The sequence below is a fragment of the Tribolium castaneum genome, chromosome 1, assembly GCF_031307605.1.
Source record: "Tribolium castaneum strain GA2 chromosome 1, icTriCast1.1, whole genome shotgun sequence".
Lineage (NCBI taxonomy): Eukaryota > Metazoa > Arthropoda > Insecta > Coleoptera > Tenebrionidae > Tribolium > Tribolium castaneum.
This window is the reverse complement of record NC_087394.1, coordinates 36378519-36401278: the sequence shown is the minus strand read 5'-3', so window position 1 is coordinate 36401278 and position 22760 is coordinate 36378519. Positions and strand designations below refer to the sequence as shown.

At 33.0% G+C, this 22760-nt stretch overlaps 1 protein-coding gene, 1 long non-coding RNA gene and 1 other non-coding gene across 8 annotated transcripts in view; 2 read left to right on the top strand and 1 right to left on the bottom strand.

Moving 5' to 3' along the window:
* The window catches only part of LOC100141615 (protein TMEPAI), a 168165-nt gene extending 163061 nt beyond the window's left edge, over positions 1 to 5104 (top strand). For all 5 annotated transcript variants that reach the window (XM_064358494.1, XM_064358499.1, XM_015977474.2 and 2 more), the window contains 2 exons: positions 2420 to 2647; positions 2700 to 5104. In XM_064358494.1, the coding sequence (XP_064214564.1) occupies positions 2420 to 2647; positions 2700 to 3149 (678 nt within the window). In that variant the 3' untranslated portion in view covers positions 3150 to 5104. The remainder of the gene's footprint in view (positions 1 to 2419; positions 2648 to 2699) is intronic.
* On the bottom strand, positions 292 to 22692 carry LOC135265245 (uncharacterized). 2 transcript variants are annotated; one of them, XR_010335259.1, is made up of 3 exons: positions 22133 to 22692; positions 21940 to 22081; positions 292 to 8896 (listed from the first exon to the last, which is right to left on the bottom strand). It is a non-coding gene; the product is annotated as an uncharacterized LOC135265245 (long non-coding RNA). The 2 variants fall into 2 exon arrangements; XR_001574527.2 differs by having other exon boundaries at positions 292 to 1056; positions 22133 to 22687.
* Positions 16981 to 17069, top strand: Mir316 (microRNA mir-316). Its single transcript, NR_038665.1, has one exon. It is a non-coding gene; the product is annotated as a microRNA mir-316 (primary transcript).
* Positions 22693 to 22760: the final 68 nt, after the last annotated feature.

Genomic DNA, 22760 nt, shown 5'->3' with positions numbered 1-22760 from the left:
TTTGTACAAGCTGGAAAATTTTTATTTCTGGATTTGAGGGTCAAGATGTGTATTGTTGGTTGCCGACAAAACTCAAAAATAAACCGTTAGAATTTTAAAAATTTCACAGAATTACTCAAAATATTTTCATCGTGTAGTTTTTATTTCATTACGTAAACCAATGATTGCGTCCACATTACAGTGGAACTCGGTTATAACGAACACCCAAAAGACTTTGAGTTCTTTGGTTATAACCGATTGGCGTAATTTTAAAGTTAAATGGGTTCTAATGTTTGAAATAAATATAGGAAATAAAGGAATAATCGATTTTATTAAGAAAAATAACTACAACTACAGTAAAATCTCTCTTAACGGACACGTTATATAAGCGGACACCTCTGACAAACGGACATTTTTGTTAGCCCCGTTTTAAGCTAACGTATTTGAAATGGTATTAAATGAAATTTTAGGCGGACTCTAATAATTCAGAGCAATGAAAACAAAATCTCTCCTTTAAGCGGACAAATTGACAGTGAAAATTTTCAAGTTTTAACATCCGGCCACTTTTTTTTTAATTGTGCGTGGTGGTAGGCACTGATAATCTAGTAAAAAAAACAACTTAATATGAACGCCTCGGCCCAAAAAATTCTCGAAATTTCTCGTCTCGTCGTTCGCCCCACGTGTCCTCCCGGGGAATCCGCGTTTATTGTCGTCTTGGCGTACGTGCGTTTCAGCCCCACGTCAGTCCGTTGGCAATTCGTCTGGTGGCAGCCTAACGACCCCATTAATATTGAAGAAGTCAGTCGCTCTTAAGGCAGGTGCCCATCCATCATAAGGGTCCGATAAGCGGTGGTGTTTGTGCAGGTGGTTGGGAGAGAGGAGAGAAAGCCGGCAGGTGTGCGGTCGTCGACCTCAAGAAGCCTCCTCCAAGTGTGGGTGCACACACACAAACCCTCCGTTATATGTCACGACGGCAATTAGCAATTACGACGACTTCGCTCCTCCATTCCACAATGCTATCCTTAATTAGGAGCTTCGCATTGTGCGGTATTTCACCGGTAATTGCCAAAGCGCCCTCTAGTGAGAAAAAATCGAGTGCAGTGTTTCAAACTTCAAAAAAAAATCGTTTACAACAACACCCACGCCATATTACGACAATAAATCATAGCCAAAAGTTGGCACCAGTGGGATTAATAAGAAAAACGTCACTAACACGTTGCTGTTCTATTTGTGGAAAGGTCACACGCGGAAAAAGGCGGCTCTGTTGTTCAATTGACATCTGTCAATCTACAATTTTTTATTGAACTGAAACGAATTATGTGCTAATTTTATTCATAACTTTCCGTTCAAGGCAGTCTGCACGTCTAACAATCAAATTTCAAATTAAAAATTGCTTTCATAATTGATTATTGTCGCTCATTCAGTTGAAATAATCATGAGTGTATGCACCCGCACATACACCAACGTGTAGATAAAGTTGCCTACGTCAGCAGCGCTTCTCCAATCTCATTTCAAAGGCGTCTGATCTGATTCAAAATTTCACCCTAAATTAAGCCACAATTTACTACTCCATTCGGGAGTTCGGACTTGATTGAGGTTCGGTTTTATTGTTGTGAAAGTGCTTTAATCCACGATTTGAAATAATTGGAATTTAAATGAGGGTTATGAGTCGGCTAATTGGGTGTCGTCGTCGTCTGCGTTCGCACACAAAAAATTAATCATTGCGTGATTGTTGCCTCAAATTGGAGTAATTTTTGTTGTGTTGTATTCTCGTGTCCATTTTTATGATTTACGAAGTCGTTATAATGGGCAAGGCTAGGAATGTTGTCATTGTTTATCGGCACGTGGGTCGTTGTTAGATAACAATCGTCGATCTTAAACGGTAACCTTCATACCGCTGCACCCACTCGCCTGCCTGCCCGTGTCTTTGCTTGTGACTCGGTTTAAATGCACAATTTTGTTGCTTATTGCCACTGGCTTTGGCGCGATTAACGGACCGAAACGCGTAATGTACACACAGACGGAGTTGTGCGTTTTTTGTGGAAATGCCACCACTGACAATGCAAACAAAGAAGACGGATATGGAGATTATTTCGAGGGGCTGACTCACGACCACCGACCGAAAATAACCAACTTGGCGAATTAATTCAACAAAAATCGACAATTTTTGACGCACTTTTTTGAAAAGTTACGATAATTTGTCTAATGTCATGTGGAAGTTAATTTGTAATAAACAAAAAATATACAAACTTTCTTTCCTTAAACAATGCAGTACTTTTGAAACCATTAAACTACAAAATTATAACTCTTTAACAACTATTTTAAAACACGTTTCTGATAGCAACGTGTTTTAAATTAAAAATGTTCCAAAAAAAAAATTGAATAACCCTCATACGAAAACGCATATTTTAACAAATTGTGATGGCATGTGTTGTTGCAGATGCTGTCGGTTGTGAGCGCCGGCGCCGCGGCGGGGGTGGGCGGCATGGACCGTCTGCGAGGCGGAAGAGCGGCCCGAGAGTTGGCGGCGACACGCGACCGCCAAGTGCGACTGCACGCAGTTCACACCGACATTGCCATCAACCTGCCGCCCAACATAGCCATGCCAGACGGCGAGGAGCAGCACCCTTTCACCTCCTCCAGACTGCACATCCGGGACCCGGAGCAGGTGCGCCGCCCCCAAACCACCCCAGCCCCCTTTAAACCCGCTTTTTTCACAGGAGTCCGAAATCCACCAGAAATGCATCCGACCGCCGCCTAACCGCACCGTGCTCGAGTCGGAGTCGCCGCCCCCGTACCGCTCGAGCTCGGCGGGCCTGTTGGGTTCGTCGTCGTCGTCGTCGTCGAGCGGCGGCGGCGGCGAGTGGTCGGGCGGGGGCGGCGCGCCTCTGGTCGTGCGCTGCCACTCGATGTCCTCGTCGTCGAGCTCCACCGCCACCACCAAACGGCCAGAAGCTGGAAGCAGCGGACAAAAGACTGATTTTTTACATAGAACTGTTAAAATTTTCACCGGGGGCAAGAAGGGGGCGGGCGCGACGCCGACGCCGCCCCCCGTGCACACGACCCTGCCGGTGGTGATCGTGCCGACGCGCCCCCGACGGACCTCCACCGACCACCAGCAGCAGCAGCAGCAGCAGCAGCAGGGCCCCAGGCCCAAGCCCAGTGTCTGACCACACGTTACGGCCCCTAGGTGACTTTTTCAATTTCTAGTTTAAAGAAGAAGCGAAACGAACGACCGATCCGGACTCAAGCCACTCATTCAACGAACGGACGTTTGCTGCTTGCGCTTACAAGACGAGTGATACAGACGCTTTTAAATGTGGTTCTTCACATACATGAGTGTTTACCGAACTCTCTCTCTCTCTGATGATCATGTTGGAATATCGGCCAAGTATTTGTTATATGTACCGTGTACATCCAAATGATAATTACTCAGAATTATGGATAACTGTAGGTTAGGACACAAAACGACTCAACAGTTCTTCTCAGTAGTTAATAGTCAATGCGACCAGTTTTCAGAACAACGAATTTAATTCTCAATTGACAAAAAAAAAAAACAAAGTTGTAGAGAATTAAATTTGCTACAGACATCGTATTTTCATCTTTAACGGTTTAGGTATAAATTAATTTTCAATACTTGACCAGCGGTAAAATGAAACGAAACCGTCGCTTGAGCGTCTAAAGAAAATTTAATTCTCTACAACTTTCTCCCAACACTTTTCTTGTATCTTTACTGGTTTTCGTTTTGAAAAATAAGGGTCAAAGTGCAAATTTTAAATGTACAGGCTGTCCCATGGTAAAATTCATTATTCACTTGTAAATGTTAAAAAATTAATGATTTTTTTTATAGATTGCAGTACTTATCCCTGCCTCACCTAAAATTATCTTCAAATATACAGGTGTTTCGAAAATGTTTCGGATTGGTTGATTTTGCTTGTTACTAAAATATATATTTTTTTTTAACAAAAACAAGCTCAAAAACTAAGATTCCCAGAAAAGAATGTTCAAACTTGAGTCATAACACTTACCAATTTGTTGGGACTTCCTGTATAATTTTTTCTCACGTTTCTCGTAAAAATGTTACCTTTGATTATTTGAATTTCCACGAGTCACTTTGGGTGCGCTTTTGTGTCCTAACTTATAGTCGTCCATAGCAGAATCAATCAAAAGAATATTTGGCGGCGCATGCGCAGCGCATAGATATTTCAACAACGCACGACTTGACACTAGAACATTGTTCTGTTTTTAAATATTGTTTATTGAATCGATTGGGATATTGAAGTGCAAGAAGAAGAAGAAGAAACATGCTAAAAGTGTTCATCTTATAGTCAGTCAGTCAGTCAGTCAGCCGTCGTCAAAATAGCTCCAACTGAAATATAATCATCACACATCACATTCCGAAGCCGGACCTGCACTCGCCAGCTGATCTCAGACACTGTTGAGGGGCTTCCAAAGCCCCGCAGGTCCGGGCTCGGACTCTATAGCAACAAAATGTTAAATTATATAATTATTATATTACAAACAAATATTGTATATGGTAGACAACACCGTGTAATATAGTGGAAACATAAGCATATGTGATGATAGGGTGCTTGGGAACGCATATGTGCATATAACTTTGCCGAAACTTATTTATTTTAATTGCAATCTTTTCAGGTGCAATCAATCAATCTCATTAGTATTTTATTCGCGCGCGCTCTGTACATATTTATTATTGTGCCTCGCTTTCACGATTATTTCATTCCATCTCTAATTAGGAAAATTCCGACCGCTTTGTATAGCCTCCTCAATGCACCAAAACCAATCAATCTACTTATATTTATTTTATCGTCGTTCCACGAGGAAAGTTTGTTGCATGTATGATGCCCAAGTTATTAAAAAGTCTTCATAACAACAAGAAAATGTGATTATAATTAAATTTTATTATTAAAAAGTGAATAATAACAAATTGAAACTGTTTTTGTATTAGTGAATTATTAAAAAAGAAGTCGACTTTCAAGTGTATACTTATCTGTTTATTTTTCTGTTCTCTTTCTCTTCTAAGAAGATTTTTTGTTTAGAGGGACAATTGTGTAATGTGATTAAGTAAACATGATTCATGAAATAATAAATCACTTTCATTAAACTCGTTTTATTTCTCCACCTTGTCTCGTAAAATGAAATTAAAATTTTAAAATTTGCAAAAATGGCGAAAAAAATTTTAGGGGGGAGCAAAAAATGGCGCAAAAAATTTTAGGAGGCAAATATTAAGAAATTTATTTTAAATTTAAAAATTTTCTGTAACAAAATTTTTAAGGGAGCAAAAAGTTGCACAAAAAATTTTCGGGGGAGCAAAAAATGGCACAAAAAATTTTTGGAGGCAAATATTAAGAAATTTATTTTAAATTTAAAAATTTTCTGTAACAAAATTTTTAAGGGAGCAAAAAGTTGCACAAAAAATTTTCGGGGGAGCAAAAAATGGCACAAAAAATTTTCGGGGGAGCAAAAAAATGGCGCAAAAAATTTTTATGGGCCCAAAAAATAGCACAAAAAACAGTTGGAACAAATTTATTAAAAATTTTAAAATTTTCAGTTACAAAAAATGGCACAAAAAATTTTTGGGTGAGCAAAAAATGGTGCAAAAAATTATTATGGGAGCAAAAAATGGCACAAAAAATTTTTAAGGGAGCAAAAAATGGCACAAAAAATAGTTGGAGGCAAATATTAAGAAATTTATTTCAAATTTTAAAATTTTCAGTTGAAAAAATGGCACAAAAAATAATTTGGGGAGCAAAAAAATGGTTGGGAAAGCAAACATTGAACAAATTTACAATCAATTTTATTTTAAAATTTACAGTTACAAAAAATTACACAAAAAGTATTTGTGGGAGCAAAAAGTTGCACAAAAAATAGTTGGGGGAGCAAAAAATGTCGCAAAAAATAGTCGTAAGAACAAGAAAATGGTAAAATAGTTTTCGGTATGAAAAAATATCAGTGAAACCTGGAACTTGTATTGTTGGCTGCATAACAAACTAGCTCTGTAAATATTAATTTAATTTTAAACGTTATGCAATTTTATATACACTCATGTCTGGAGCGTGTTGCCTATTTCACTTTGGGTCGGTTTCGCCAAACTCAGTAGAATAAATCCTCAGAAACAATTGTTATAATCAGTGTAACGATTGTTTTTAACTGTTTATTAAATTTAAGCAACATTGGTGAAACCGACTCTCAAAGTTGATTTCAGATTGGGCGATAAATTGTTGGAATTGTCCACAATCAAGTCAAAATTTCGTAAAAACCAGTTTGAAACATTTATAAATAAGTTAATGAAGGCGTTTCGCAGCGCCAACATTTAATTGCACTGGCCGTTGGCCATTGGAATAAATTTTACCCCCATCTGTCACACCTGTCCCATTAAATCGTTCCCTTCTGATCCATAAAAGCCAGTGTTAACGGACTTACGATAATCGTTCGATCCCAATATTAAAGATGTTTGATAAATTCGAGCGCTTATTTTAGCCGAGTTGAAAATAGCTACAGTTGAAAATTTCGGGAAATCGGCCGTTTAGTGCCGAGCTATTTGCACGCGTGCCAAAATCGATAGCAATTCGATGAAGATTTTTACTCAATGAGAAGAAAAACCTCCTCTCTTTCTGACAAAATGGCGAGATGCGGACAAAGTCCAACTGATTAATAAACATTCGCAACAAACAAGTAAACACAATTTCCACGACGCACGATTTTCCGACCGAAAAATCACAGAATTATGGAGAAAATTATGAAAAGTTGCTAAACTTCTATATGTTACACAAGGTTTTTAATTTAAAAATGCAATTACTTTGCAAAATTTCGTCAGTTGAATTGAAAACTGTGCTATTATTTTTATAAAACCCAGTTTGAAAAACCATAAAACTGGCTCAAAAAATACGTACTGGGAATTTTTTTTCAATTATGCAAAATTTCAATAAAAATGTACCGAAAAGTCGCTGAATTGGGTCGAAAATGTGACTAGTTTTACGTTAAACACCGATAATGCAAAAGTTTCAACCAGATAAGGGACTGGTTTGCAAAATTTTATCAAAAAAATCTCGTTGAAATTAAATGTAAATGCCTAAACTGTTTTTTGAAAGATTTTTTAACCAGAAAAAAAAATCAGTTCCTACATTAGCTCAAAAAAATTTGTCATCAGCTCTTAGACACATTGTCGAGTCAAAAATAAATAATCAACTTTGAGTTTGATTATATGCTTGTACGACTTAAAATTTTGTTAAAATTTTGTCATTTTTAACGAAAACACAGAATGAGTCAATAATAGGTTATTTTTCTTGGCAGTTTTGCTAAAATTTTATTATAGATTATTATTAGTTAAAAGATAAAAAACCAGTGTTGAGTCAAATTAAACTAAACATCTAAGTGGTAAGTGAAATTAGTATTTTTGGTTGCATCTTAGGACATGTCAGAAGTAACCAACTATTGACTCACCCTGTATTAATTTTCCAAAACACCTTCTGATGTGAATAAAAAAAATTTGACTTTAAGCGAATTTTCTTCAATTTGTTATTTGATTTTTCAAATTTCAAAGCACACTTTTATCAATAAAAAACGCACACACAATTATTTTTCCTTAAGTCTACATTGTAAACATTTTTAATTATTCAACTTTACAAATTTTTGAAGTTTTGAAGCCGCTGAACCTTCACGTTTCGCCTCCAAATAATTCCGAACCTTTAAAAATAAACACGGATCGATTCACTCGTTTTTTTTTCTGATTGAATAGTTTACATGCAAAGCCGATCAAAACTGAAACTTGGCACGTGTTTGAAACCGACAAAATAGACGAGGATTAATCGGTTCCAACTGTGCGATAGGAACGCAATTAATGGAGACCTGGATTTTCGTGTTTGAATTGAAAAAAAAAATAAAATAAAATACTTGTTGCTATTATTCCGTTCGGTAATAAATTTATTAAAGTGTTGCCAATCGACGAGTATCAGTCCATATGTTTAGTTTTTTCTAATTTTAGCCGAGGAAATTAATACGTTGAGGCCCTCTCTCAAATATTCTAGAGGATTTTTTGAAATAATTAGCCCAGACACAAGATTAAGTTTTTCACGTCTCAACTGTCACCACATGTAACATGAAATGTACCCCTCATTAATCACCCAAACAGCCCCCGATTTGCCCCCGGTTTTTTTTTGGTGGCTATTTTTGTCGAAATTGTGCGTCAAGCAGTTAAATATAAAACGGAACTTTTATAATTAGCTGCGGTTTTTATTTATATGTTTTGTTGGAATAATTGCGAGCGTGATGTATGTGATTGAAGAGCCTTGGCTACAACCTTGGTTCAATGCCGCACTGCATCTGATGGAAAAAATCCCAATTTTCCGGATTTTTTTTTTCACATTAAAATTACTTTTTTATTTTGAAAAATCAAAAAACCAACTTGAATATTTATTTGTGGTTCGCCAACGTATTAGAAAGCTGCATTTTGGCTTTTGGTTGAAAATAATTGCGAAAAGGAAAAAATATTCAAATTTTTAACTACATTTAGTCACTTTTCGCTCCCTTTTAACAAATGCGTAAGAAAGCGAAAACGTAACTTTTTTTTCATTCATGTCTGTTTATAAAGTATATGACACTTGAACAAAAAACGCAAATTTTTCCAACCTTCCCTTGTTAAGAATTTTTTTAAAAAGAAAGAACGTGTGAAAATGACGAAAGCTTTATTGCACATCCGAAGATATTATTAAATGAAAAAAATGCTACATTTTTTAACGAACGTAGAAAAAATGTTGTATGCAACTCGTGAGTAAAATACCTTTGTTTTACTCATAAGAATTGCAATTGTTCCTACACCTTTAAAAAAATTACTTTACTCACTCATTGCATAAATTCGATCCAATTTGGTAGTTTTTGACCGAAAAAGGTAGTGAAACTACAAAAAAAGTAAAAAGCTGTACAATGGTGAACTTAATTTAATAGATTTTGTGAGAAAATGCTTGACAATTCCCAAAACTTTTATAAATTTTAGAATTATAGCATGTAAGCAAAAATATCCTCCTCCTTAGGGGGTAACTAACTACATAGGATTGCATTGTCATGCAGATTACGTAAGTATGCAAAATTTCAATTCATTCTGACAACGAAATATGAAACTACAAATTTATCCTTATTTATGTGTTTTTTAATTTAATCGATTTTCTTTATTTGTTCATTTTATAATTAAAAACAACAATATTCTTTATTTCGATTTTTTCGAGTTATACAGGGTGATTCTTTTAAGACCTACTTTAGAAACTTTTTAACTTCTAATATAGCTAGAAAGCTTTAAAATTTTGTATATGCTCCAAATCGACCATTTTCAAAATGGCTTAGTTTCCGGAACTAAAAAAAAATTGGCGCCAAGTTTGAAATTTTAAATAGTAACCACACATTTCTATTGCATATTTGAATTCACCTTCTCAAGCTGAGTAAAATTTATTCAAGTTGTTGGTACTTATCTGTCATAGTATTTGATATATGTCAATTTTTTTGTTAAAATTTGTATTTGTAAGAGTTAATCTAAGATATCACAGCCCTTGAACCCTTTGCGATAACTGAATAATTTTTTTGCATTCGATAAACGAAGGTTTGAAAAGTTTTCTAGAAGTTTCAAAATTGTCAACTGTCAAAATTCATGGCTAGTATGATTTTTTCAAAATGGTTTTCAAAAAATTGCTATAACTCAGTTTTTTCAAATAGAACGGATATAGCTAATTATTATAGTGTATAGAAATTTGTTTCAATCAACATAAAAAAAAATCCACGGCTCGATAAAATCGTGGTGTGCGATTTTTTCCTGCAACGAATGCTCGCTTGGCCGTCATCTGCCATCATCAAAAATAGAAATTACTTTATAAAAATGCAAATAAACTTTGCCCCGCCCTCGCCCATCCTCCAGCTCGCAGGAAAAAGGAGCCATTTCCTTGGCACCGTACACATCTTGCTTTGATCTCTCGTCCTCAGTAAAATCCTGCAGCTCGTCGTGCCATCAGCAGGAATAAAATAACGCATGCGTCCGTTTTTCATCTAAAGTTCCGTCTTTTGAGCGATGTTCGCACTCCCACACACACTCGACGTTGCATTTTGATATTCACACCGAACCGGAACACTTCCAGCAGGAGTTTTTTATTATTTTTTTTTTGTGTGACATAAGTGTTCAGTGCGCGGTCTGTGATTTTGTCGGTGAGTATTAGCAAAGAATTGTTTGTAATTATTATGTCGTTACGCGATGGACAAAGTTGCGAAAACTGCGCAAAACAAATATTTCATTTCATACATACAACATCATCTATTGTGTGAATAGTTAGTTTTCACGTAATCATGAATTGCAAAAAAGGCAATTTTCACTGAGATTTAATCGTTTCAGGGACGCGGTATTTATCGAAATTCGGAGAAAATTTCATGTTATCGCATTTATTTATTTTATTGTGCAATGTTTTACCGGAAAAAATCAAATTTGAATGAGGAAAATACTAGTTGATTAATTGTTTAAATATTTTTTCTTGCATAGTTCTATTGACAAAGTGATAACGAGCTCAAGACAATTCACAATTAAACGCAGTTTTCGCCGAAAATTAATTTAAAACTGGAAAATCTTCTCATTTTTATTTTGCATTGGACAGAACTTACCAACTGTGACAAAACCAGCAAAAACCTTTCATTAAAAATACATTACGGTTTGCGGTTGACGTTTTAATTTTATACAGGGTTAGTCTGTTAAAGGTTTTTTTTACTATAAATATCCCAAAAACTAATAGTTGCATAGAAATTATTTATTTATCCTGCAGTTTACTGTAAAAATTTTTATTGGAAAATATCAAACTTAAATAAGGAAAAAATAAGATGATTAATTGTTTTTATATTTTTTTGCATATTCTATTGACAAAATGATCATTTTGATAAAACAACAGATAATCTTTCAAGTAATAAAAGTAGAAAATTATGTGTATTATCATTTTGTTAAAAATGAATCAAAAAACTATAAAATGTGATTGAAAAACATCTTATTTTTAACTTTTTCAAACATCTGATTACGTTTTTGAAATAAATTATCAATTTTTTTTGAGACTTTGTTAAAACTGGCCAAAAAATCCCTAAATTATGTTAAAAAAAGATATTATTTTACCATTTTCGAGCGTTTAAACATGTGTTTTTTTTTCTATAAACGCAAATATTTTGCATAATTTTTTTAAATAAACCAAGATTAACAAAATGGCGTTATTTCTGTTTTCCAACTAAGTTTTTTCCGAAAATTAGCTAAAAAGTTACCAAATTGCATCGAAAAATTGATGTTTTTTTTATCTTATTTCGCTCGAGTTTGCCCAAAAATCTTATAAAAATAAAAAATAAATGGCTTTCAATGAAATTTAATAAGCTTTTAGGCTCATTTTCACGAATTCAAGACAATTCCCTGGATTTTACTTGTGAATAATTAATTAAATACAAAAATAGCAAAAGTCAAACGTTAGAAAAGCAAAATAAGTACGTACGTGGCTTTCTGTAGAATATAGAAAACTGCGAAGAATAAATATCTTCTCATTTTTATTTTTAGTTCAAGAGAAATTATCAATTATTGTGAAAAAACTTTAATTTTATACAGGGTTAGTCTGGTGAAAGTATTTTTACATAACCTCAAAACTAATAATAGTCGAAGAGAAGTCAACTTTTGTTATTAAATACTTTACTTTTTCTCCAGTTATGTGATTTTTTAGATTTTTTTCTACTCTTTTTTATGATTGAAATTAATTAATTAAATGAAATTAAAAATACGAAAACTTTAATTAACCGAAATATTATAATTTATAGTTTCATACTAAAACAACGTTTTTGAGCAAAAATATTGATGAAAAGTTTTACTAGCATCAAACTTACGCTTATAATTTTTACTTAATTAAGTATTTTGAGTGGCTATAGTGACATTTGTAAACGAATTTTTATCACAAAACAATATTTAAGCATCGCCAGTTTTCAGATGTCACCAGAAATAACAACTTTTTGCAGTTACTTAACAATAGTAATCAATTAGGTAACTTCATTAATTTTAATTATAAAGAATTTAGAAAAATTCTGAAAAAATTCATACGTATTGTGAAAAATACAGAGTATTTAATAGCAAACGGCGAATTGTGTGTGATTATTAGTTTTTGAGATATAGTAAAAATATACTTTTAGTAGACTCACCCTGTATAACTATTACTTACACAAAAATCAGATTTTGCTGTTAGATATTGTATTGTTTTCTCTATGCATGCGATTTTTTTCAAAAGTTTTCTATAATTCCGTGAAATTATAATTAATTAATTAAGAATATTAATCAAGAAAATAATAATCAATAAAATTTAATTGATTATTTTTCTAAGACAAGAAATAACAATTTTTGCAACGGCTTTTGATTAAATTTAATTGTAAAAAATTGTAGAAAAATTCCAAAAAATCATACTACAAGGAAAAATATAAAACAAACGCTGTAAAGTAAAAATATACATTTAAAGGGTCACACACCCTGTAGTTGTTTAACTGTTTTTTCTGGATTCGTGCACAAATTAGAAAAAAAATAATTGGAAACGTAAAATTTCTTGGAAAAACTGACTCAATCGTTATTATTTTTGGGTAGAAAAAAATGTAAATTTAAAAATTGCAAACCGGGACGTGGGCAGCTTCCAACAAATCCATTGTTTACCCAGACTTTGTCATTCAGCATGATAATTTGGCATTGGAATTTAATAAAAAAAAACGCATTAATAAGCTGTATAAGATGATCACTTTCTGTAATTTTAACATCTTAGCTAATAAAATGACTTCATCGTGCGTAAAAAATTAATAGGTCAGGCAAATCAATAGCTCGATTAAATCTACCTATAACACACACATTGTGTGACGAGGTCGGTCGCCCATCAGCCAGCAAGCCGCATAATCCATCAAAAATAAACGGAATTGTTTTCCAAGTCGCTCTCTCGAACAGAGCTCTTCATTCAACACCGTTGAAACTTCCGGACGAAAATAAAATTCCGCCACTTTTTATTATTATATTTGGCCAAGGCTTCGCTAATTAGGAAAGTTTCGTTTTCGCACGTTTTACGCGTAAATTGGCCGTTTTTTCGAACGTGATTCGATAGCAGTAGTGTGTCACACACCACATCAGCTTATCAAAGTATTTATTTTTGCATGTGAGTGAAACAATGGTGCGAATGTTTGTGACGTGATTGTTATGTAAGCGATGCTTGCAATGGAATAAATTGGGTTCAGGTGCTAATAGGAAAGGTGATGGCGCCGCCGTTTCATTCAAAACAATGCATGGAAAACGACATTTTCTATTCAAAAAAGGAAGTTGAGGACAAGGAACCGTGCAATGAATTTTCCACCACTGTCTTTTGTCTCTACGTTATTCACTGTGCCAACTTAATTTCAAAGTAACAACAAAAATTGCCCAAATTTTAATGCATCCGAAAAACTTTTTGGATTTTTTTTATGTTGTAAACTAACTAATTTTTTTCTTTTTGAAAATCCCCACTTGCTTTAGCATTTAGAGCAGAAATAAAATCACACTGGATCTAATTTACCTAATTTTCGGTTAATTTTTGGCGAAATTTTGTGCTTTTAACGAAAAATTGTGCTATTTTTCGTTACAAAAAACCGAGCACATTATAACTTTGCGGCTTATTTTTAACAAAATTTTGCGAAATAATCGTTTTTCACAAAAAAAAGCTGGAATGAGCAAAAATAATGTCATTTTTGACCTAATTTACTCTAGCTTTGAGCCTATTTTTCAACCCATTTGGGATTTTTCAATTTTTCTAACTCAAATAAAACAGGCTTAAGCGTTTGAAAAAGGCATGAATAAAATCATTTTCGATCTAATCTCGGCTAATTTTTGACGACATTTTATTGGATTTTTAGCGAAAAATTATGGATCAAATGCTCGAATTAATTTTGTCAATTTTTTCCTTATTTTTTTATTGCATTTATAACTGATAATGTACTAAAAAGAACAATTTTTCGACTAATTTTTACCTCGATAAAGGTAAAAATTGTGTGATCTTTCGACCCAACTTATAATTTTTGGATCTGTTTTAGCAAGATTTCATAAGTAAAAAAATAGAAGTGATTTGAAGAAGGGAAAAGTAAAACCATCCTAATTTAGTTTTACAAATTTATTATGTTTTTAACAAAAAACTATGCTATTTTAGCTTAAAAAAACTGACATATCGAAAAAGTCACGCTAAATTTGAACTAATTTCGTTAGTTTTCGATTAATTTTTGATGACATTTTACGAAATAATTGACAAAAATAACGTTTTCTTTTACCAGATTTGGTGATATTTTCTAGCGTATTTGGTGAATTGGTAATTTGTACTGAAAAATATTTAAAAAGCTTCACTTGATAGAAGTAAAAATTGTGTATTAATTTAATTTTTTCAAACAAATTTAAGATTTTTTGAAAAAAAATTGTAAAAAACTAAGGTTTTAGTTCAAAAACTTGCCCCAGCGTTTGAAAAAGGCAAAAAAACACGTTCTAATGAATATTTACTTAGTTTTCAGCTAATATTTGGGGATATTTTACAAATGTGTGTTTTTAACAAAAAAAACTCACTATTTTTGTGCGTTTGTGATTTACTTTTGATATGATTTTACAAAATAGTCGTTTTTCTAACTAAAAATGTACCAAAAGTTGCTAAAACAATAACATTTTTGACTTACTTTTTTAATTTTCTAGCTTGGTTGGTGAAAAGTTCGAAAACTTTCGATAAAGATAAAAATTGTAAGGTTTTTTTTTTTTAAGAAAAACTGAGTTTTTAGCTCAAATTTAACACTTTATAGCGTTTGAAAAAGCGAAAATTAAAACCATCTTTGACTTCATTTAGTTAGTTTTCGGTGAATTTTTGATGAAATTTAACAAACTTATTGTGTGTTTAGAGAAAAATTATGATATTTTTAGCCAGAAACTATTTCGACTTACGAAATAATCGTATTTCCAACTAAAAAAGGGTGGTTTCTCAACATAATTTAGTAACTTTTCGGTTTTTCTGAAAAATATCGGCCAAAAACCAGACAAACTTCACAAAAACTTGCTTTGGTAATTGTTTGTTTTTCTTTTTGTTTATTGTGAAAAAATAATGACAACAGCATAATGCCAAAACCTCAAATAAAAGAGTTAAATATGATTTTTATCGTCAAGTTGGCAACAAAATTTACATGTTAAGTGCCCTTACACAACTACAGTTTTTCGATTACAGATCAAAGTGACTTGTGACTTTGAAATTAAGTTGGCAACGTTGAATTAGAAAAACTTCATAATTTTAAAGACATTATTACTGATTTTATTCGTAATAATTTTTTTTCCACAAAAAAAAAACGAAGTTATGAGGATATGCATGATTTTTTCATTTAAAACTAAGAAAACAACTAAAAAAAATTAACAATTCTGAACATACACCATCAAATTGTGCACTTTTTTCCTAGCCTACTGCGCCCAACGTGTATTTATAAATTTACGAAGTAATCGAGTTGGTCGTAAATTAGACGTAATGACGCGTTACAGAAAGGCGTCACCTGAATAAATCAACCAAATCGGCAATAATAGTCCAATTACCTTAGCAAAACCTCCCAAACGACTCAATCCGGCGAAATTTTCAAAAACTGTGCTATTTATTTTAAACCCACACTAGCAAAACATAATTATTCGATGTCGTCTGAATGAAACGATTATATCAGGTGGTGTGGCTCCAAAATGCAACTTTGTGTATAAATATTTCACGTCTCTAATAAAACAGTAAACTTTAATACTCCACTATGAAAATTTTCATGTATCTATTGCGTGCCAAATGGAATAGAAATTTTTGTCAAAATTGTAATAATTTTTTTTTGGATGGCATCCAAACACTTCTCCCTCTCATGAAGACCCTCCATAGAATTTTTGGCCATCACATTCATCACTTTGAAAATTTACAGTATTCAGTTTTGGACGCTTGCCATGATTTTATGCGCTAGTTAAATTATAAATATGCAGTGTTAAACAGAAGTGTTATTAATTTTCATGCAATTCCGGGTTTTCCACTTAGGTCAAACCATGATAACGAAAAATGTTGTAACGATTCGTGAGAAATTGAAAAAACAACGGTGATTCATTGGCCAATAAAAACAGAAATTAATGACCAAAACTACCAACAACAAAAACACCAAACTTTATTTTTTTATTATGTATCAAAATGTTTCAAAACAGCGAAAACTGTAATCAAAGATGACTTGATTTTTGCGATTTTTGAATGTCAAAAACAAACCAATCAAATTTCTGACGCAAAAAGTAAGACAAACAAAAAGTACGACAAAAATTAAATTTAAAAAAATAAGGTCAAGAAGCTCTTTCCTGAAGTTTAATAAAAAGCTAAAACATGAATATGAACTGTCCAAAAATAGTTATTATACAAGACGATAAAGAGATTGTTTGAACAAGACACAATCTTTATCGTCGTGTATAAGACAACTTTTTTTAGTTTAAAAGAAAAAAGTTATTGAATTCTACAAATAAATGTGTTGGAATTTGTAAATTTAATTGAATAAAAAAGAGTTGAGAAGTAGTTAATCTGCTACAGAAAAAAGACTTTTCTTTTCCTTTTTCCCAGTTAATAATAGAACATTTCTACTTAGCTATTGAAAAAAAATTCATCAAATATTTTCGTCTGATAGTTAAAGCAATGAAAATCCCGATCACCGACCATAAACCGCTTTCCCAACAACTTTCCCATACATTATTAACACCGCCGCCCTAACCCCTAGTTCGATTGAAAAAATCGGGTCAATTTCATGTAATAATGAAACCAAGTAAAGCACTCTACTCCTCCTGTGTCTAAAGCGCGTTAGTGCCACCATGGGGCCTAAAAGCTCTCTCTAAGCCATTACATTACCCACCGAAGGACACATGGGAAAGGAAAGAAAAAACGAAGATTACGCAACAATAGAGGAGCACTTTTAATTATCATCGCCACACTTGTGAACGTGTCTTTTTCCGCTTTGCTGCCGCTGTTCTGTCGTCGCCAGCAGAGAGGATGAGGCTAGTGCACGAGTTGACCTCACAGCGAAGCCCGGCCTTAAGTGCGCCATATGTTTCCATTCCGGTTAAATTTAGACAAGACTGTTTGATTTCCTTTCAGCACAGGTTTACACAAAACTTATAAAATATTACATCGGCATGCCCAATTTAATTCGATTCGACCATCTTATTTATCACTTTTAAAGTGGGCTTTGTTCTACAGGGTGCCGCATTTTCGATGTCCCAGTAGGACATCTCCAAAACTAAGAGGTTTAGAGAAAAACGAGTGACACATTCTCAAATCCGTTTTTTGAGAAGATAATTTTGGTCAAAACCGCATCCCACTATCGTCTTTTGTTTTCGACTTATAAAAGATTCACATTTAAAACAAAGTCATTATACAGGCACTATAACATAAAGTTGTATTTAATTTAATTTAATTAAATTTGTCTGTATTAAAAAAATCGCTGATAACATTATTAAATTCTCTGTAAAAAATGCCTGGGGTTAAAGTGGGCTTTGTTCTATAATCAAAACTATACAAGGTGAGTCTGTGATTTTTACTATTTCCTAAAATCTAAAAAAAGGTAAAATGAATTAGGTGGTTACCATGCCAATTATCCAAATTTCCGGAAGTTCAACCATTTTGAAAATAATGTGGTTCATCTCAAAATGGCCGATTTTGGTTGTATACAACATTTCCGAGCTCTAGTTACATTACAATTTAAGAATATTCTAATGTAGATCATAAAAGAATCAGTCTTTACAGCTGGGGTTAAAGTGGTCTTTGTTCTACTCAGAATTATACAGAGTGATCTTCAATTTATACTATCTCTCAAAAACTAACAATCGCGTAGAATGCAGTGTTTTTTATTATAATATTAAATTAAATATTGTTTTGTGATAAACATGTCGCTAATTTTACATAGAGAAAAAAATAAGTTATAGACTTTTTCTTATAAATTCGTTACGATTCAAATTTTGCGGCATGTGATTGCGCTCACCGTTTCTTCAAGCTGAATAAACAGTTTTTCATCGGCACGTAATTAATAAGTTTGTTTTGGAGGTTTTTGACGAAACGTGAGGATCATTAATTCTCACAATCTGAAGTTTCTAATTTCAAGTCGAACGGAGAAAAACTATACTCTTGTCGAGGGAAATTTTTTCGACGGATGGATGCGACAACAAACCTCTCCGATTACTGAAATATTATTGGCGGATCGATGGTAAAAGTGGGAATAAATGGTTTTAAATTTAACGATCTGGTGTACTTTCCAAAATTATTTCCCAGATATAAAGCAAAAAAACGTGTTTAAAAATTTGTTGGGGAATTTTTGTCAAAATTTTGCTGCTGAGTTGCGATTTTGAATGCAATGTAATGCTAATGTAACGCAAAAATAGTAAAATCATTTCATTTTCGATAAAGCATTTTTCAATAAAACATAGAAAAAATTAAGCTTCTCGTTACGTTTTGGACATCCTTGAAAAAAACGTCATGCTTAAATAAACTAGTCGGATTAACAAGTTGGCTTGTCGTTTTATACGAATCAGCCTGTAGTACACCACCGTTAACCGTTTTAGAATTCTTTATGTCATTGTCGAATTAAAAAAAAGTTGTTGTATAAAGCAATTTCAGATGCATTTAGTATTTGTGGAGGAAAACCCACAACACACATCTTGTTACCTTGAATATGCAGGTAAAATGAACCGGATTTGGCATAGTTACCATTACTACCATATCATCTACTCCACGTTATGGTTAAATTACCTAATTACAATTGTAATCAAGTCACATAAACGATATTATATTCTGACACAAAAAAAAGAGTACGCAACAGTTAAACTCTTGGTACATGAAGAACGAATCAATTATATCGTAGATACTCATCACGCTTTATTAGAAAAGTAAATAAAAGACAATTTGATTATTATTGAAGTAGGTCAACGACAAAGTAAGTAAAGTAAACAGCCTTGAAAAATATTAATAAAATGTCAAATAAAAATGCGTTCTGTAACTTCAATAGTTGCGTGTCGATTGAATGAAACAATTACTGTTATTACATTTAATGCAAGGTATTTAGGGTTTTTGGCTCTTTTAATAGAATTGCTAGTGATGGAACTGCAAGCTGTCTAGATTAAAAAAAAAAACAACAAAAATCAATAGTCAAGGTTTAGTATTCTTATTCAACACTGTGACACTATTTTATTATGTGGTTTTTACGGCATTTATGGTAATGTTTGTGCATACACAGTACACACACACAGTTATCGATTTTTGAAATATCTTGCAAAATTCTGAGAAAAAATATTTACATTGAGAAATGGCCGCATACAAACTTTTAGATGTGGGACATGGAGGAAGAAACTTGTGGAGAGATTTCAAAAAAATCACTGCAATGTCGCTTATGAATATTTTTATTATCATGTATTTCTTTACACGTATTAATAGCATTTTTTATAAGCTTTTATTTTTTTTTTACTTTTATTTATTTTCATAAGTAAAATTCATTTACGTATCGAGTAATAATTAAATTAGATTACAACTTGACTTATCTGATTCTAGGCTAACAAATTTTCTTGTAATTTTATTTTTGAACTTCAAAAAATATTCAAAATTAAAACTCATTAAAAAATGAGTTATACGACTTTTTGCGTTTTGGCATGACCTATATATCATCTGCGTGCTTTAACTGAAAGTCTAAATCTAAAACTACAAAGTATAACCGATTACACACCCCTGGGACACCTTGTATATTTCATGAATTTTATGCCGTCAAATTATTTTGTTCTTTAGTTTTAAACAAAAGGTAGTTTTAAGTAATGGTACGTAATAGCGTTAATTGTTAGTATTAACGGTTAGTATTTTTAATGAATTTTACGATTTTACACATGCCCCCAAAATTAAAATATGTTGACTACACCACTGGTTTGAAAAGGGTGCTCCTTCCACAAGTTTCTCCCTCCACGATGTATTTTTTTTTCAATTGTTTATTAATTTACCTAGTTTTGAAACCGAAAATAGACAAAAAATTTTCCCAACTATTCGAAAGTTTTAACTTTGTTAGTTAAATTTGTTGTCCCCAACCAACGTATGGAGGAAGTTGTGAGCTATAAAAACTCCCAATAAATCTCGTGAAAATTGCCCCCGTCTATAAGTGTTCTTCTAAATATATATTATTTCAAAGTTTCGTTTTCAATTTTAGCCGCTTGTTTATTCAGCTAACTAGTGAAAGATATAATTTAATAAAAATGTGAAACGATGACAGTATTTTTTTAGATTTTGAACCAAATAACCGCACATTCCTTGAATACATAATCCTTGTCGTTGATTGATCCGCACTGTCAACCACAAGTCATAAAGCGAGAAATATTGGCCACACAAATTTTAATTAGAAAAAAAAATCGGGTTTCCCTCAACGCGCTATCTTCAGTCCAATATTATAAACAAATTAATTTTTTTGTTTTATAAAAGAATTCGTCACGAAGGCACGTTTCGTGCAAAAACTGTTTTCTCCAAAGGCACGTACTAACTCGTAAAAATAGAGCGCGAAATGGCGTCCAAGATGGCGCCGCGATAAATCAGCAAAAGGTCGAATAATCCGTCTAATTATTCAGAGGTGTGTTTGCCACGTTGTCGCGGATTTACGAATTAATTCGCATCAAGTTATATTTAGTTGACACCCATTTGTAACAATAATTCATGTTTTTATGGGTTTGCGTAATTCATAGTCGCAGGGTTATAAATAGAGCGTAGGTGGCGAGGATGTGTACCAATGGTCGCGAATGACCCATTTATTTGCACCCAACCAACACTCCCATGGCGGGATGGATGTACCAAAGGTGTGCAAAGGAAGTCGTATTTCCTTCAACAATGCTTTTGCCCAAATTTGTACAATCACTCATTCTGTCGCAGGAAAAACCGGATTAGACGAGCGGAACTTTCAGCATTTTTTCAAAACACTACTAATTGTTTTATTTGTTCACTGTATTTGGCAAATCAATAGAAAATGATTATATTTCATTTATTCACATGCACATGACGCATTTTTTGTATTACACAATAAATAAAGATAAGAGAAAAGGCAGCGCCCACAAGAATAACTAAAACCAGGGAAAAAAATCTCAAATTTTTTTTCCACACTTATGAAGAATACACAGGATGATTCTTTTAGGGCCTACATTACAAACTTTTTTAAGCTTACAAATTTTGTATACGATCCAAATCGACCATTCTGTGTTCAACTAAATCATTTTCAAAAAACAAAAATTGACGCCAACTTTGAAATTTATCGCATTCTTGAATTCGCTTTTTGGAACTGAGTAAAATGTACCCTCATTGTTAGTAGGTACTATCTGTCATAGTTTTTGAAGTATGTAAATTTTTTTGTTAAAATTTTCATTTGCAGAGGTTTTTTTAAAATATCACAGCCCATGAACTTTTTACAATAAGTGAATAATTCTTTATGCATTTGATAAGCAAAGGCTTGAAGGGTTTTCTAAAACCTTGACGATTGTCATCTGTTACATTACAAGGTTGCTATGATATTTTGAAAAAGTTTGACAATAATTGTTGACCATTTTGCAAGATCGACTTGATTAACTATAAAAACTACAAAGTAAAATCCGTTTTTTGTGATTTTTTCAAAAACTGTAGTAAACAAGTATAAGACGTGTTGACAAAAACCACCGTAAATATTATGCCGTTAAGAAAATAGGGTCGATCCATTTGGAAAAACTGAGTTATAGCCGACTTTTGACAACCATTTTAATTGTTGAAATTGTCCGTTTCTATGACAACGAAAACAGTTCAGCACTTGTTGAGCTCTGTTACCCGTTAAAATTAACACACGTATTTCTGATACACCCTGTGTTGTTTGGCTTATACAATAAATAACTATTATCAGACTCACCTTCTATGTACAGACTTTATGACCAGTCGATAGGGAACATGAATTTCCACGATCGAGCTTGTGACGTAACTTCAAGTGACAAAAAATTCAGGGGCTATTTCTTGAAAAAGACAATTTTCTAAGTACTTAAACCACCTATAAGCTAAAATAAAAGAGATTATTATTGAAACAAACACCAACCGTTCAACTTTACAAAATGTTCTTGGCGGTGTTAAGCGGAGGTGTTCAAATGCTTGGAAAACGTTCGTGGTCACTTTCAACACTTGCCTTAACCATTTTTCATTTCACTAAACCGATTTTATTAGCATTTACACATGGGTTTGATTAATTTGATCACTAATTAATTGTAACGACATTTGCAATTAATCATGAAAAAGGTTATGTGACCAACATTACACGAATCCAAGGCACACTACAACGTCATTCCTTGTTATTTGATAAGCAAATGTTAAAGTATGCAATACATTACACACGAATTTCAAAACAAACGTATTATTTTCCTTGATGTAACATAAAATTGAGAAAAATTATTCGCTTGTGCAAAAACCAAAGATGTTTGTTGTTACAGGAGAAGCAGAGTTGTTGTGATCAATGATTACTAATTACAAATAATAATTACATTACATAATGTTGTTTGTAATAGAATCCATAAATCTAGCGATAAAAAACTGGTTTCCGTTTTCACTTTTATTTGCGGCTGTGATTTATGTAGCGCACGTGTATTGTTGGCTGTCTAATGTTTAGGCTAATCGCCAAATTTCGCCGATAACGTAATAAATACACAATTATTGTCATTGCAGTGAGTTACATAATTGAAGCAA